Raw genomic sequence first — 14977 nt, 5'->3', positions numbered from 1 at the left:
GGTCAAATAAAGCACTTAAAGGAATTCCTTAAAATTAATGATTCACACTTTTGGGTGAAAAAGGGGCTTCTTTATGTAAATCAATTATACGCTTTAGGTCAAATAAAGTCGTTTGAAGAGATAGCCCATAAGTATGGGGTGGCAGACAATCAGAAACATTGTTTTTTACAAATAAGTAACGCAGATCATAAATCAATAAAAGGAGAGTTGAGGAGAGAACATTCACATCCCCTTGTTGAATTAATGAGAGGGCCCCCTGTCCCTAAACCCATGACAAAAATGTATAAAATGCTGATGCTATCAAGGGTAGATGGGAAAGGGACTTGGGGGGGTTTACATTCAGATTCATGGGGCAGAGCCATTGTAAACTTGAAATGTACATGATATAATAAGGCCCATGTAATGGTACAGTCTAAGATTTCGTATAGGATGTATTATACTCCATGGGGATTGAAGCGTATGGGCCTCAGACAGGATGCAAGCTGTCCAAAATGTCAGATGGAGGATGCTAACTTTTTGTATCTTATATGAAATTATTCCTATATTCCTACATTTTGGAATCATCAATGTTATTGATAAAAGGTATAACATTAAGATCGAACGAGACCCTTAGAGGCTAATCCTTGGAGTTTTCGGGGATTCTATATATAAGAAAAGTTTAATAAGACTATTTCCTTATGCAAAGTTGCTGTCTGGGCATGCTGGGAGTTGTGGTTTTGCAGCGGTTGGGGGTTCACAGCTTGGAGACCACTGCTATAGAGGGTGCAAATGTATCCGAGCCCAGGAACTCAAATAATGTGAAATATGAGATGATCAAAATGGAGCCCCTGCACTAATTACTTGGGTTCTGGGGTCTGTAAGGTCCATAGTAAAAACATCAGGTTCTGTCTATAGCAGATACTAAATCATGGCAGCTCTAAGAAACAAGCAGTCATCGTGACATCAGACATGTGATGTCATAGACAGCTGGAGTCCTGACATTCCACTGACAGCCGCCCGAGCCTTCATTCTGTAGATTGTTACAGTGCGATTAGTATCTTTTTCTTCTTGACTGAGATGGAGCTAAAAGGTTTGGGGTTCGTCCCCCTCCTGTTGGTGTTTTGGTGTGTGGCCTGGCTTGCCACCAGCTACATCATGACGGTCGTCCTCGGCCATGCCGCCTCGCCACTGATGAGCATCAGGTAAGATAAACAAGCACAAGATTCTTATTTCATGGGTTGGGAGTGAGGAAATATCCACAATAACATTGGTTTCTTTTCCTTCACAGTGACGTGGGAAATTTATTTCCCGAAAACATATTATTGAGAATTGGATTTATAGGGACATCCATTGGCACTTTGGTACTAACCTTTCTTATTTATAAGTATATGGTTATGCATACTGAAGAGTTCAGGGGTCATCAGGTCCTGATCCAGAGGATCCTGCTCGCCATTGTGTGGGCCTCCTGTTTTGCCACAGCTGTCATGCATGTATTGTCCCCCGAAGAATATCCCAGGATACACTTTGTCAGCACGATAATTTCCATTACATGTGAAGCCTTATACTACCTTGGGCAGTCCATCCAGATGTATAAATTACCAGGAGCAAAAAAAGTCATCCACCATAGTAGATGCACCTGCTGTGGCCTGGCTTTTACCTGCGCAATTTTCTACTTTGGATATAAAACATTACAGGAATTATTCCATAATGATGAAGACTGGGACGAGATCCGTGAAATCACCACCATAATCATCGAGTGGGTGATGCTTCTACTGATCCTGATAAACATCGTGACCTATTATTCCACCATGCAGAGGTTAATGTTAACCATCTCCAGGAACAGCTGCAAACTCTCTCTTAGAGTAAGAATTGATGACTTCGGGGTTTAGACCACCACGGGGGCCATCAAGTGGACTTCTGGGAGAGATACTGCACAGGACACGGAAAAACCATCTAAAGAATAATAACTGGGGGACTACATATGGTGCCAGTAATCATGGCACAATAATATGAGCTGGTGATATTACCTATACAAAAAAAATAAAAAAAAATTACAAAAAAATATTGCTGTGTGACGTGTAATACCTACCGTATATACTCGAGTATAAGCCGAGTTTTTCAGCACTATTTTTTGTGCTGAAAACCCCCCCTCGGCTTATACTCGAGTGAACTCTCCGCCTGTCAATCCCTTCTCAGTGGTCTTCAACCTGCAGACCTCCCAATGTTGCAAAACTACAACTCCCAGCATGCTGGGTGTTGTAGTTTTGAAACCTCTGGAGGTCTGCAGGTTGAAGACCACTGCAGCCTTTGTCATCATCTAGCCCCCCCCCCCTTTTGTTTTGTACTCACCTCCCCTCAGCGGGAAGTTAGGGTGAGCTGGTCCGGTGGGGAGGGTTAGTCATTGCAGGCTGTCCATTTTAAAAGGGGGGGCCCTCTTCTCCGCGCTTCGGGCCTGCCCCGGACTAGTGACGTTGCCTTGACGACTACGCACAGGGACTTTCATGCGCAACGTCCCTGTGCATCGTCGTCAAGGCAACGTCACTAGGACCAGCTCACCCTAACTTCCCGCCCAGGGAAGGTGAGTACAGGGAGCCCAGGGAGGTGAGTACAAAACAAAAAGGTGGTGGTGGGGGGGGGGGGGGCTGGATGATGACGAAGGCCGCAGTGGTCTTCAACCTGCGGACCTCCGGAGGTTTCAAAACTACAACTCCCAGCATGCCCAGACAGCCGTTGGCTGTCCGGGCATGCTGGGAGTTGTAGTTTTGCAACATCTGAAGGTCCGCAGGTTGAAGACCACTTATGAAGGGATTGACAGGCGGTAATGATAATGGAGGGGGGGATGATGACGAAGGCTGCAGTGGTCTTCAACCTGCGGACCTCCATTGGTTTCAAAACTACAACTCCCAGCATGCCCAGACAGCCGATGGCTGTCCGGGCATGCTTGGAGTTGTAGTTTTGCAACATCTGGATGTCTGCAGGTTGAAGACCACTGGTGAAGGGATTGACAGGCGGTGATGATGAAGGGGGGGATGATGATGGGGGTCTGGATGATTACATGGGGGGATGATGTATTTCCCACCCTATGCTTATAGTCGAGTCAATAACTTTTTCTGGGTTTTTGGGGTGAAATTAGGGGCCCCGGCTTATATTCGGGTCGGCTTATACTCGAGTATATACGGTAGGTTTTCTTTATTTTACTACTTAAAAACAAATTATAACTATATGCACCAAAATTTGTCCTCTTCTGACTCCTATAACTTTTTTTAGTTTTCTGTATACGGAGTGATAGAAGGGCTCATTTTTTGCGCTGTGGTCTGAAGTTTTTATCGGTACCATGATTGCTTTGATCAGACTTTTTGATCACTTTTTATACATTTTTTAGGGTATACAAAAATACACAATTTGGGACTTAGGAATTTGCCGTTTTATTAACATTATATTTTTTTTAGTTTGGACATTTAGGGGACTTTTAGGAGGAATCATGTGGTTCCTCATACAGATCAATGTGGTTCCATAGAACCACAGTGATCTATGTGCTCTGCGCTCGATTGAAATAGCCTGGTTCTGCCAGGCTTTTCCATTCTCAGAGCAGCAGCTGCCATGGAAGGAGAGGTAAGCCCTCGGGCTAGCTCCGAATCAACCCCACTGGACCACCAGGGAGAGTTTACATGGTTCTTTAGAGGCCGCTGACAGCTTTGACAGCAGCAATCTAAAGGGTTAATAGCCGCCCTCGGCGATTGCCGCATGTTGGCTATTAACACCGACCCTCAGCTACAAGAATCAGTTGAGGGTCAGCTGGTATGACGCGGGCTCGAGTCGGGAGCCTGCACATGTATACACGGGCCGGCTCCCGTGTGTGGCTGCAGGTGGGGGCCGGCCAGCGCATATAAAACCTAATACTGTATACTAAAAACCAGGGGGCCTCCAGCTGTTGTGAAACTACAACTCCCAGCATGCCCGGACCGGCAAAGTCTGTCTGGCCCGGGCACATAAAAAGAAGTATTCCTATCCCGGACATCCCTGTGTCCAGAAAAATCTTTTCGGGACATAAGGATGTCTGCCGGTCACTCACCATTCCCCGGTGTCCTCCTGCGATCCTCCTTCGGTCCTTCGCTTCTCCGCCTATATGGTCGTACGCACAGGACGTCACTGACGTCCCGTGCGTACAACCATAGAGACGCAGGAGGACCGCAGGATCGTCGCGGGAGAACGCACGCCGGCCGGGGCCTGGTAAGTGACTGGCAGCGCGTCATCTTCTTCAGTGTTCCGGTCACCGCTCCTCCGGTCCCGGCACCTACTGCTATGGTCCATAGGCCATAGCAGTAGATGTGACCCCGGGCCGGAGGTGCGGTGACCGGAACACTGTGGGGGCAGCAGTACAGACATACAGCCTCCAGCCATACACTGTATATGGCTGGAAGCTGTATGTCTGTGGGGTGGGGGGAAGCTGCCTACTATTGTGGGGGAACTGCTGACCTAATGTGGGGGGGAGCTGCCTAATATTGTTGGGGGGAGCTGCCTACTATTGTGGGGGAGCTGTCTAATATTGTTGGGGGCAGCTGTCAACAAATGTGGGGGGGGGAGCTGCCTAATATTGTTGGGGGGGAGCTGCCTACAAATGTGGGGGGAGCTGCCTAATATTGTGGGGGGAGCTGCCTAATATTGTTGGGGGGGGAGCTGCCTTATATTGTTGGGGGGAGCTGCCTAATATTGTTGGGGGGAGCTGCCTATTATTGTGGGGGAACTGCCTACTATTGTGGGGGAGCTGCCTACTATTGTGGGGGAGCTGCCTACTATTGTGGGGGAGCTGCCTACTATTGTGGGGGAGCTGCCTATTAATGTGGGGGAACTCCCGACCTAATGTGGGGGAGCTAGCAATCTAATATGGGGGATTCTAATGAGCGGAGCGCTGCATTTTACCAGAAGACGGGGAGAAGTCATTTTCGGTTTCGGACGGACATTTTTTTTTATTTCGGTTTCGTTTCGGTTCTGAAATTTCCATTTCGGTGCACCTCTAGTTTTAACTATACACAAATAACTCTCTTTTGCTAGATAAAGGTCAACAGCCAAATGCGCTTGTGGTGATGGGTGTGGAAGGGCAGATGTTATTAACCTTTTGTGATCGTTATGACAGGACGTGGTTGTCCTGTACACCACCCGAGGTAGACCAGCTTCTGCAAAGTCATTTAGAGCATTTAGGCTATGGCTTCTATTTTCTAAAGCCCTTTTGTCAAGGCCATTTTCCCTTTTTTTATGAACCCAGCAAAAAAAGTGTCTTAAACGTTTCTGAAACTTTCTGAAATAATAAATGAGGCATGCCATGTCAGACAGCATTTTGGTGCAAATGACACTAGAATTCAGTAGCACTGGCAATAGTAAAGTTAGAGTAATTAAGTATAATGCAGAGACTAATCTATAGTGCGCACCACACTGCAGAGCCAGTGATCATTAAAGGGGTACTCCCGTGGAAAACTTTTTTTTTTTTTTAAATCAACTGGTGCCAGAAAGTTACAGATTTGTAAATGACTTCTATTTAAAAATCTTAATCCTTCCAGTACTTTTTAGGGCCTGTATACTACAGAGGAAATGCTTTTCTTTTTGGATTTCTCTTCTGTCACGACCACAGTGCTCCCTGCTGACCTCTGCTGACCATTTTAGGAACTGTCCAGAGCAGCATATGTTTGCTATGGGGATTTTCTCCTGCTCTGGACAGTTACTAAAATGGACAGCAGAGGTCAGCAGAGAGCACTGTGGTCGTGACAGAAGAGAAATTAATAAATGAAAGCATTTCCTCTGTAGTATATAGCCCCTAAAATGTACTGGAAGGATTAAGATTTTTTTTTATAGAAAGTAATTTACAAATCTGTTTAACTTTCTGGCACCAGTTGATTTAAAAAAAAAATAAAAAAAAGTTTTCCACAGGAGTACCCCTTTAAAGAGAGGCTCACTACTAAGGGGAGTTCCTTAGAAGGTCCACTGCAAACTAGCTCTGGATTTTGCAACATGATCAGTCAATCCTCACTAATACAGCAGCTGTGAGGTGGTCGCGGGATAAATACCCCAGACGAACTAAGAGGCATAAAAAAAATAAAAAATAAAACAAGAATTTTTTGTGCCAGTTGTAAGGGTTTGTCCACACTACAGAATTTCTGAGTGAAGAAATTCCACTCCCAATTTCTGAAGCAGCAGCCTCACATTGTCTTCAATATAATTCTGCTGCATCAAGCACACTGCAGAATTTAAGTGACAGAAATTCAAAATCCGGACTCTGCCGAAAGAACATGGTGAATGTGGATCTATTTAGATATGCATCGGTGTTAATAGTGACAGTGCACGTCCGAATGGTCCTAGCGCCAACTGAATCATCTGCCGCTTTTGTGCACTGAATATCCGATATTCTGTACCCTAAGGCGAGGTTCACAGTATGTTATTTCCAGCTGGAACAATTCCGTCCGGAGATTCTGTGTGCACCCAGCGCCAACTGAATCAGCACATACACTGCCAACCTCAGAGTTGGCATTGTCTTCTTTTGGCGGCGGAATTTCAGTGACAGAATATCTATTGACAGCAAAAGGTGCCATGACGAGTTGCGCCCTGCTTCCGGCCCTGCTGACCACGTGGGGCTAAGTTTGTTTTGGTGAAGGTGGGAATAAAACTATAGTTTCGGGCATTATGGAAAATCCAAGACATGGTAGGGAAGATTGTAATAACAGCAATAATGTGCTCCCAATGGTTATATATATATATATATATATATATATATATATATATATATCCTAAATACTGCTGACAGATTCCCTTTAAAAATTGCTAAAATAAAATACAACACGATTGATGAATAATTCCTTTAAAACAAGAAGTACATAGAAAAGCTGAATACTTATTAATTATTCTTCACCTACATAAAAACCATGAATAGATAATAACTGTGCCAGCCATGCTACTGCGCTATAATGAAACCTTGCTGGGAGTGTTGTGGTCCCTTTAAGGGATTGGCAATGGTGTCCCTAATGGCCTTTCAGGCATGGCTCCAACGTCAAAGGAAACTCCAGGTGCTGAGCTCATGGGTATTGAGTAAACCTCTTCAGGCTGATTCTGGAGTTTGTCAGAAGTTACTCAAACTGCAAACATACAACGTGGTGGCACAGAACCTGGATATTCAATGGCCCATATTTCTGACAACTTAATCCCTAAATGACCACCTAGACCTCTCCTAGATTTTTCCATTCACATAAACTATCGGGCGTCTACCTCTAGTGAGATCTAGGCCTGTCAGCCATGTATGCAGCAGTGTTTCTGGGAAGCGTTATTTCTCTGTAGGAACTTCTGCTCCATTCCTTTAGGTTACTGATTTAGATGAGAATTCTTTCCAGCTTCCGAGCCATTCCTATATACTGCATGTCACAAACGAAAGAATTTCCCTGCCTGGTCTATGTCCTGTGCTCAGACGTGTCTGTTTCAAAATGTCTCTACAATGACGCGGGGAGACTTGGGCTCTCTGGTGACTTTGAAAACATGATGGCCGCAGTAGAACCAATGAGTTTCCCTCTGGCTGGAATTCTTATGATTGTCACAAGTCATTTGTGACTTTTCCCTCATAGGAAAAAAAGTGTCTTGTATGACCACCGCAGTATCCTACAGCTGGTCCGTGACCAAGATTTAGTCCTAGCCTCATCTTCTTGTGTTCAGGACAGCCTCTTTTCACAACACATTTGTGTTGGCATAGACCACCATCATCAATTAGTCTTTTAGGGTTCATTCACACCAAAATTTCTTCTTACGATTGCCAGGAAAATTTCAAAACCGACCACTGCTGTTTCCCTGCTGGACCCGCGCCGCATCCGATTCATTTGAAAGAACCAACCGGAGTCAGATAGAAGCTCCGTACCGGCTCATTTTTGCACTGTATACAGTTTTGTTGCAGGATTGAAAACCGTGGTATGCCGCTGTCTTAAGGCCGGCAATAAAACTGATGTGGTGCAAAAATGAGCCGCGATCTCCTGTATGGGGCCCCAGCTTGGCTCCGGTTCTGCACTGCGAAACCGCGTTTCTTACCCAGCAGGTCAGCTGGTACAAACATGCGCCCTCCATTCATCTCTATGGGAGAGGCAGAGACACAGGAATGCTATGTCTCCACCCCTCTCATAGATATGAATGGACGGGGCATGTTTGTACCAGCTGAACTGGTGTGTGCGAAATGTCACACTCAGCAGCTCAGCCAGGGCTGAGTCCGGAGCTCCGTACGGAAGATCACAGGGGGGTCCCAGTGGTCGGACCCCACACGATCAGACATTTATCTCCATTCCTATGGATGTCTGACCACAGTGCTCTCTGCTGACACCTCTGTCCATATCAGGAACTCTCCAGAGGAGCAAATCCCCATAGCAAACCTATCCTGCTCTGGACAGTTCCTGACATGGACAGAGGTGTCAGCAGAGAGCACTTTGGTCAGACTGAAAAGAACAACTCAACTTACTTTGGAACATACAGCAGCTGATAAGTACTGGAAGGATTAAGATTTTTTTAATAGAAGTGATTTACAAATCTTTTCAAACAGTAACCAACCCCTCAAGACTAGTATCAGTTGCCTGATACATAGATGAAAAATAATAATGGTAGATAGCTGGATCGTGCTTCAATTAAAAGATACAATTTTATTTAAAATGTATAAAATATCAATTGTGGCAACTTGACCTCATAGCACAGGGCCCTTGTGCCGAGGAAAAAAGATATACGTGCTTGAAAATACAAATACAATAAAAACAAACACGGATATTTAGCATCGATAAGAAAATATATAATTGGTATCGCTTTCGGTAATCCGGTATCTGATAGTCCAGAAATATGCTAAAGTCCTGGAAATATGGGATCCTGATATATTAGGTAAGATGGATGGGTTATAGTTACCAGCCTGATATATGTCCCACTGTATCGTCACCTGAGGATAGATGGTGAGGTCCGCAAGTCTCAGGTGGTGATAGACGCTGGCATGCGTCACCGCGGCGGTGCCTGCAACAGACCAGTATGGATGAAAGCCGCTCCCGAGATCACTCGCTGTAGTGGGAATCTAGCGGTGAACAAGTGCAGACCTCCTGGTATCCTGATGGCGTGTGACGTCACAGGCGCTTGGCAATGCTGCCTGGATGTTGGACTTGGATGATATTGCTGGTTAAACCCGAAGTGGAACCTTCAAAATAGGTGAGTAATTGGATATCGGTGATGTAGTCGTACACCTAGACGCGTTTCAGGGCTCTTATAAGTAGAACACGGCCCCTTCCTCAGTAGGCATGTATGATACTCCAGGACTTTAGCATATTTCTGGAGTATCAGATACCGGATTATCGAAAGTGATACCAATTATATATTTTCTTATCAATGCTAAATATCGGTGTTTGTTTTTATTGTATTTGTATTTTCAAGCACGTATATCTTTTTTCCTCGGCACAAGGGCCCTGTGCTATGAGGTCAAGTTGCAGCAATTGATATTTTATACATTTTAAATAAAATAGTATCTTATAATTGAAGCACGATCCAGCTATCTACCATTATTATTTTTCATCTATGTATCAGGTAACTGATACTAGTCTTAGTGTAGGTGTAGGTGTACAACCTCCGTACCTCGGCTAGTTAATTGTGAGCTGCACAACCCTTTGTTTTTGATTTACAAATCTGTTTAACTTTCTGGAACCAGTTGATCTGAAAAAAATAGTTTTCCACCGGAGTACCCCTTTAAGTACTGCCATCCAGTTTTCCCCAGACTCCTGAATGAACATTTTCATTTTGCCTAGCAATGCAACTATACTGGAATGCCCTGTATGGGAACTATCCATGCTACATCGGTCATCACCTAGCTTTCCAAGGAACAGATATAACCAATAGCTCGATAGAAGAAGATGCAGCCAAGATATTTTTTTGCAGGTGACTTTTTTGTTTGTTTTAAGGGGAGGAAATTCTGTCTAATAAAAAAAAAACCCGCAGGCAGGGGCGCAGAGGTGGCACACAGAGCACGGTATGTCAGAAAACAGAGGTGCTGGGGAGTTTAGTAAAGGGAGGCAGAGAGTTGCTGATGTAGAAACAGATATTGCCAGGGCTGAGAGTGTTTGGAGAAGTGATGTCACGTAGGGCAGAGCTGCGAATGTGTCTGAGTGTCACCCAAACACACGAAGCATGAGCCTAAAAACGCAGCTAAAGCCGGTAAGTGTGTGATACTTTTGCCCCTTCCCCTATGTTACCTTCTCACCTAACCCGTGTCTTCTCTGTAGAACTTAGGAGTGGAAAGTGTTCTTCTCGCACGCCCATCAGTTCAATAGTTAATACAGTCAGTTCCCTCTTTCGGTCTTCTGTCAGACGCAGACCATTCGCCCCCCTTTTGACTTAGGTGAATATGACAACAGAGCTATATTCAGCCAGTAGGAGGGGTTCTGGGAAAAGCTGGAAAGGGGGGGGGGATGTTGTGGAAAAGCATAAGATCATACAAAGCATCTCTGAATAGATACAGCTCATCCTGGCTCTGATCTGTAGCAGAACCCACTAAACCTACCTGGTGTGTGTGGGAGGTAGGTGACACCCTACTCCTCCTGACCCTCGGTGTGCCCCCCTAAAGTTCCCTTGTCGTTTCTCCTCCCTGGGGCAAGAAGAAGGAATCCCAATCCTTCTTGTTGTTACAGCTCAGTTAGTGATTCTTATCTGTAACCAAACAGTCCCCAGTCCTCTCCCCGCTTCCTCCAAATCGGGTCATTCGCTTCGTAGTCCTCATTTCTGCCATATTGTATGTCCTTCATGATCTGACAACTTTTTTTTGTGGCGTAATCGGTGATACTGTCAACGAATCAGACCTTATGTAAATGTTTCCCAACCAGGGTGCCTCCAGCTGTTGCAAAACTGCAACTCCCAGCATGTCCGGACAGCCAACGGCTGTCCGGACATGCTGGGAGTTGCAGTTTTGCAACAGCTGGAGGCACCCTGGTTGGGAAACACCGCCTTATAGAACTGTGGGCTTTCCAGCAAACACCCCATTATTTCCTTATTTTATTCATATACCGGAAAGTTAGGCGCGACGGAGACATTGCAACAAACACGCTGCTGTAGGATGTTCAGAAATTGCGTAACGGTACATTCATGTTATAGGGAGACCTAAATAGGGCTTTAGTACCAATATACAGTGGAAAGCAATGAATAAGACCAAGGAAAGGGCTGTACAGTGTAGTAATGCGTTATTATTATCGAGAAAAAGAAAGGAAAAAAAAAGTTTGTACTTTCAGGTCACCATTTGCCAAAATATAAAGGGAGAAGATGTCCATTTGCAGGGAGCACAGGAAACAAAAGCCAAGCCATATCCTTGGTTGATACAATCAAATACGAAAAGACAGGGGTTCCAGCTCCACCCAAAAAATAGTTAAAAATAGGTAACTTTAATTCATATCATATTAAAAAAATGATGAAAGGAAAACACACATAACAAAAAATTGCTCTAATGAGTTAAAAAAAAAAAAAACACGTCCACCGACGCGTTTCGACCAAATATGTTCTTAATCGCTTATTAGTGTAGCATAGAGTTTATTTAAACTAATAGACTGTCAGCTCTTGCGGGCAGGGCCCTTATTCCTCTTGTTTGAATATTTAGTATGTAGTAAAATGCCTGATATTTGTCCTTATCAGTACCGGAGTCTGTTATGAAATATAATATATCTATAAATTAATGAATTAAATACATAAATGATATTACTACTACAAATTCTACTACTAATAATGATAGTACTATTAACAATAATAATTATTATTATGTTATAATGGGACATTACACCTAGGATTTAACCCTGCAGCTTTACATATTACGACAGCAAATACTTCTTATACCATCGCTTGAGTTAATTTCGCCTGTAATAAAAAGGCAATATAAGATACAAATGTTATGTTTTACCCGGTGAAGCTGCATAATCTGATATTATAATAATGGAAGCTATATGATCGCATTAACACACAGTTATATATTTCTATATGATCTCTATTTTGAGTGGTATCTCAAGTGTTCCTGCTGCTTTTGTGTTATGTTCATTTGATTTATGGTAAATAGAAAAATTGTAGGGTTTTCTTTTCTTTTATGTAAATGAGATTTATTGACTTTATTATGAAAAGTTTGCTAAGTTTCTATTATACTTTGTTTTAGTCATCCTGGGATAATACTCGCTGCATGTTTTATTTTTCTTTATTATTTTTTTATTTGGGGGGGGGGGGGGGGGGGGTAAAAACGCTGTGGCCAGACGATACCTGGAAGTCAATAGGGAAATATGAAATGCCATACCCACATAATGTTTATTAGCCTTTGTCTGTCCGAGCATGTCGCATGTTGTAGTTTTGCAAAAGCTGGAGACACACTGGTTGGGAAACAATGACCTAGGGGTTGTCTAGTTTAGAAAACTAATTTCCATGTATTATGCTAGTGAATGCTGAGTATGGGTTCACACTTAGTATTTTGGTCAGTGTTTTTAGCCCAAACTAAGAGCAGGTCCAAAATACAGCTAAACTATAATGAAAAAATGTGCACCTTTTTTGTGTTTTGGATCCTTTCCAATTCTTGACTAAAAATACTGACCGAAGTATTATGTGTGAACCTAGTCCAAAATGGGGGGCGGAACCCCTGTTCAAGATTTTAATTTCTTAGCCAAAGCAGAGAGCATCTTTTACCTTTTTACATTTTTAGCTGCTGGGTAATGCTTTATTTACCCTATGGTGGTGCTGCAGGGAAATACACTGCTCAAAAAAATAAAGGGAACACTAAGATAAGACATTCTAAATCTGAATGAATGAACTAATCGTATGAAATACTTTCGTCTTTACATAGTTGAATGTGTTGACAACAAAATCACACAAAAATTATCAATGGAAATCAAATTTATCAACCCATGGAGGTCTGGATATGGAGTCACACTCAAAATCAAAGTGGAAAACCACACTACAGGCTGATCCAACTTTATGTAATGTCCTTAAAACAAGTCAAAATGAGGCTCAGTAGTGTGTGTGGCCTCCACGTGCCCATATGACCTCCCTACAATGCCTGGGCATGATCCTGATGAGGTGGCGATGAGGTCCTGGACAGTCTGTGGTGCAATGTGGCGTTGGTAGATGGAGCGCGACATGATGTCTCAGATATGCTCAATCGGATTCAGGTCTGGGGAACGGGCGGCCAGTCCATAGCATCAATGCCTTCCTCTTGCAGGAACTGCTGACACACTCCAACCACATGAGGTCAAGCATTGTCTTGCATTAGGAGGAACCCAGAGCCAACAGCACCAGCATATGGTCTCACAAGGGGTCTGAGGATCCCATCTCTGTACCTAATGGCAGTCAGGCTACCTCTGGCAAGCACATGGAGGGCTGTGCGTCCCCCCAAAGAAATGCCACCCCACACCATTACTGACCCACCGCCAAACCGATCATGCCAGAGGATGTTGCAGGCAGCAGAACGTTCTCCACAGCGTCTCCAGACTCTGTCATGTCTGTCATATGTGCTCAGTGTGAACCTGCTTTTATCTGTGAAGAGCACATGGCACCAGTGGCGAATTTGCCAATCTTGGTGTTCTCTGGCAAATGCCAAACGTCCTGCACGGTGTTGGGCTGTAAGCACAACCCCCACCTGTTGATGTCAGGCCCTCATACCACCCTCATGGAGTCTGTTTCTGACCGTTTGAGTGGACACATGCACATTTATGGCCTGCTGGAGGTCATTTTGCAGGGCTTTGGCAGTGCTCCTCCTGCTCCTCCTTGCATAAAGGCAGAGGTAGCGGTCCTGCTGCTGTGTTGTTGCCCTCCTACGGCCTCCTCCACATCTCCTGATGTACTGGCCTGTCTCCTGGTAGCACCTCCATGCTCTGGACACTACGCAGACAGACACAGCAAACCGTCTTGCCACAGCTCGCATGGATGTGCCATCCTGGATGAGCTGCACTACCTGAGCCACTTGAGTGGGTTGTAGACTCCGTCTCATGCTACCACTAGAGTGAAAGCACCACCAGCATTCAAAAGTGACCAAAACATCAGCCAGGAAGCATAGGGAAGTGAGAAGTGGTCTGTGGTCACCACCTAGAGAACCACTCCTTTATTGGGGGTGTCTTGCTGATTGTCTATAATTTCCACCTGTTGTCTGTTCCATTTGCACAACATCATGTGAAATTGATTGTCAGTGTTTCTTCCTGAGTGGACAGTGTGATTTCACAGAAGTGTCATTGACTTGGAGTTACATTGTGTTGTTTAAGTGTTCCCTTTAATTTTTTGAGCAGTGTAGAACACTAACAGCCAGGTTTTCCCACAGATTTTACCTGAAGGGCGAGGGAAAAGTTCTGACAAGGGTTGTCCAAAATTTTAGACCACTTTTATAAACCAGCCATTAAAGGAGTATTCTAGGATAGAAAAAATGTATCCCCAATTCCAAGGATAGGAGATAAGTGTCAGATCGCGGGGGGTCTGGCTGCTAGAGATCCACCATGCAGCTCTATGGGAGAGCCGGAGGTACCGGAGTACAATGCTCTGGCTCATGGAGTGAACCTATCAGCCACTGCTTTGTGCGGGGGTCAACATGCCCCATTCATGAGGAGAGCCGTGGGGGAGATCGATGGGTCCATTCTGCAATGAAACACTTATCCCCAATCATTAGGATAGGGGATAAATTATTATATCCCGGAGTACTCCTTTAAGCTATGTAAGCAGAACACCAGGACAGGCTTTCTTCTTCTTTTGCAGTTATCATACATTACATTTAAATAGTGGGGATAAATACATAAAGCGAATACTATGTTGTGGATGATTTTTAATGAATTTAAGCAGTTATATAACCGGCATTACATAACAGCGCTGTACTGCCCATGCATCCATTCACTGCATCCTCTGCACCAGTGAAGCTTATAATCTAATTTCCGTACACAGATAATCATACAACGTGGGGTCTGCTACACGGAAGAATGCATCTTCTGAATTGTCAGAGGAAACACAGGAAAACATAACA

At 44.2% G+C, this 14977-nt stretch overlaps 2 protein-coding genes across 6 annotated transcripts in view; both read left to right on the top strand.

Annotated features, from left to right (window-relative positions):
• Positions 1-14977, top strand: part of KCNH6 (potassium voltage-gated channel subfamily H member 6) — a 531028-nt gene that overhangs the window by 452319 nt on the left and 63732 nt on the right. The gene's annotated exons all lie outside the window — the stretch shown is intronic.
• LOC130296547 (DNA damage-regulated autophagy modulator protein 1-like) lies at positions 1045-2001 on the top strand. The gene is made up of 2 exons (XM_056548184.1): positions 1045-1181; positions 1268-2001. The coding sequence occupies exons 1-2, from the start codon at positions 1057-1059 to the stop codon at positions 1866-1868; spliced, it is 726 nt and encodes a 241-aa protein (XP_056404159.1). The 5' UTR covers positions 1045-1056; the 3' UTR covers positions 1869-2001.

This window comes from Hyla sarda, chromosome 12, assembly GCF_029499605.1.
Source record: "Hyla sarda isolate aHylSar1 chromosome 12, aHylSar1.hap1, whole genome shotgun sequence".
In the NCBI taxonomy this organism is placed as follows: domain Eukaryota; kingdom Metazoa; phylum Chordata; class Amphibia; order Anura; family Hylidae; genus Hyla; species Hyla sarda.
Note: the sequence above shows the minus strand (reverse complement) of the source record. Positions and strands in the feature narration are given on the sequence as shown.

Bases quoted from the DNA above. Each gene is read 5' to 3' on its own strand.
- LOC130296547 (XM_056548184.1), top strand. From the start codon at position 1,057: ATGGAGCTAAAAGGTTTGGGGTTCGTCCCCCTCCTGTTGGTGTTTTGG. The intron at 1,182-1,267 runs GTAAGATAAACA...TTTCCTTCACAG, and splicing joins TCGCCACTGATGAGCATCAG to TGACGTGGGAAATTTATTTC.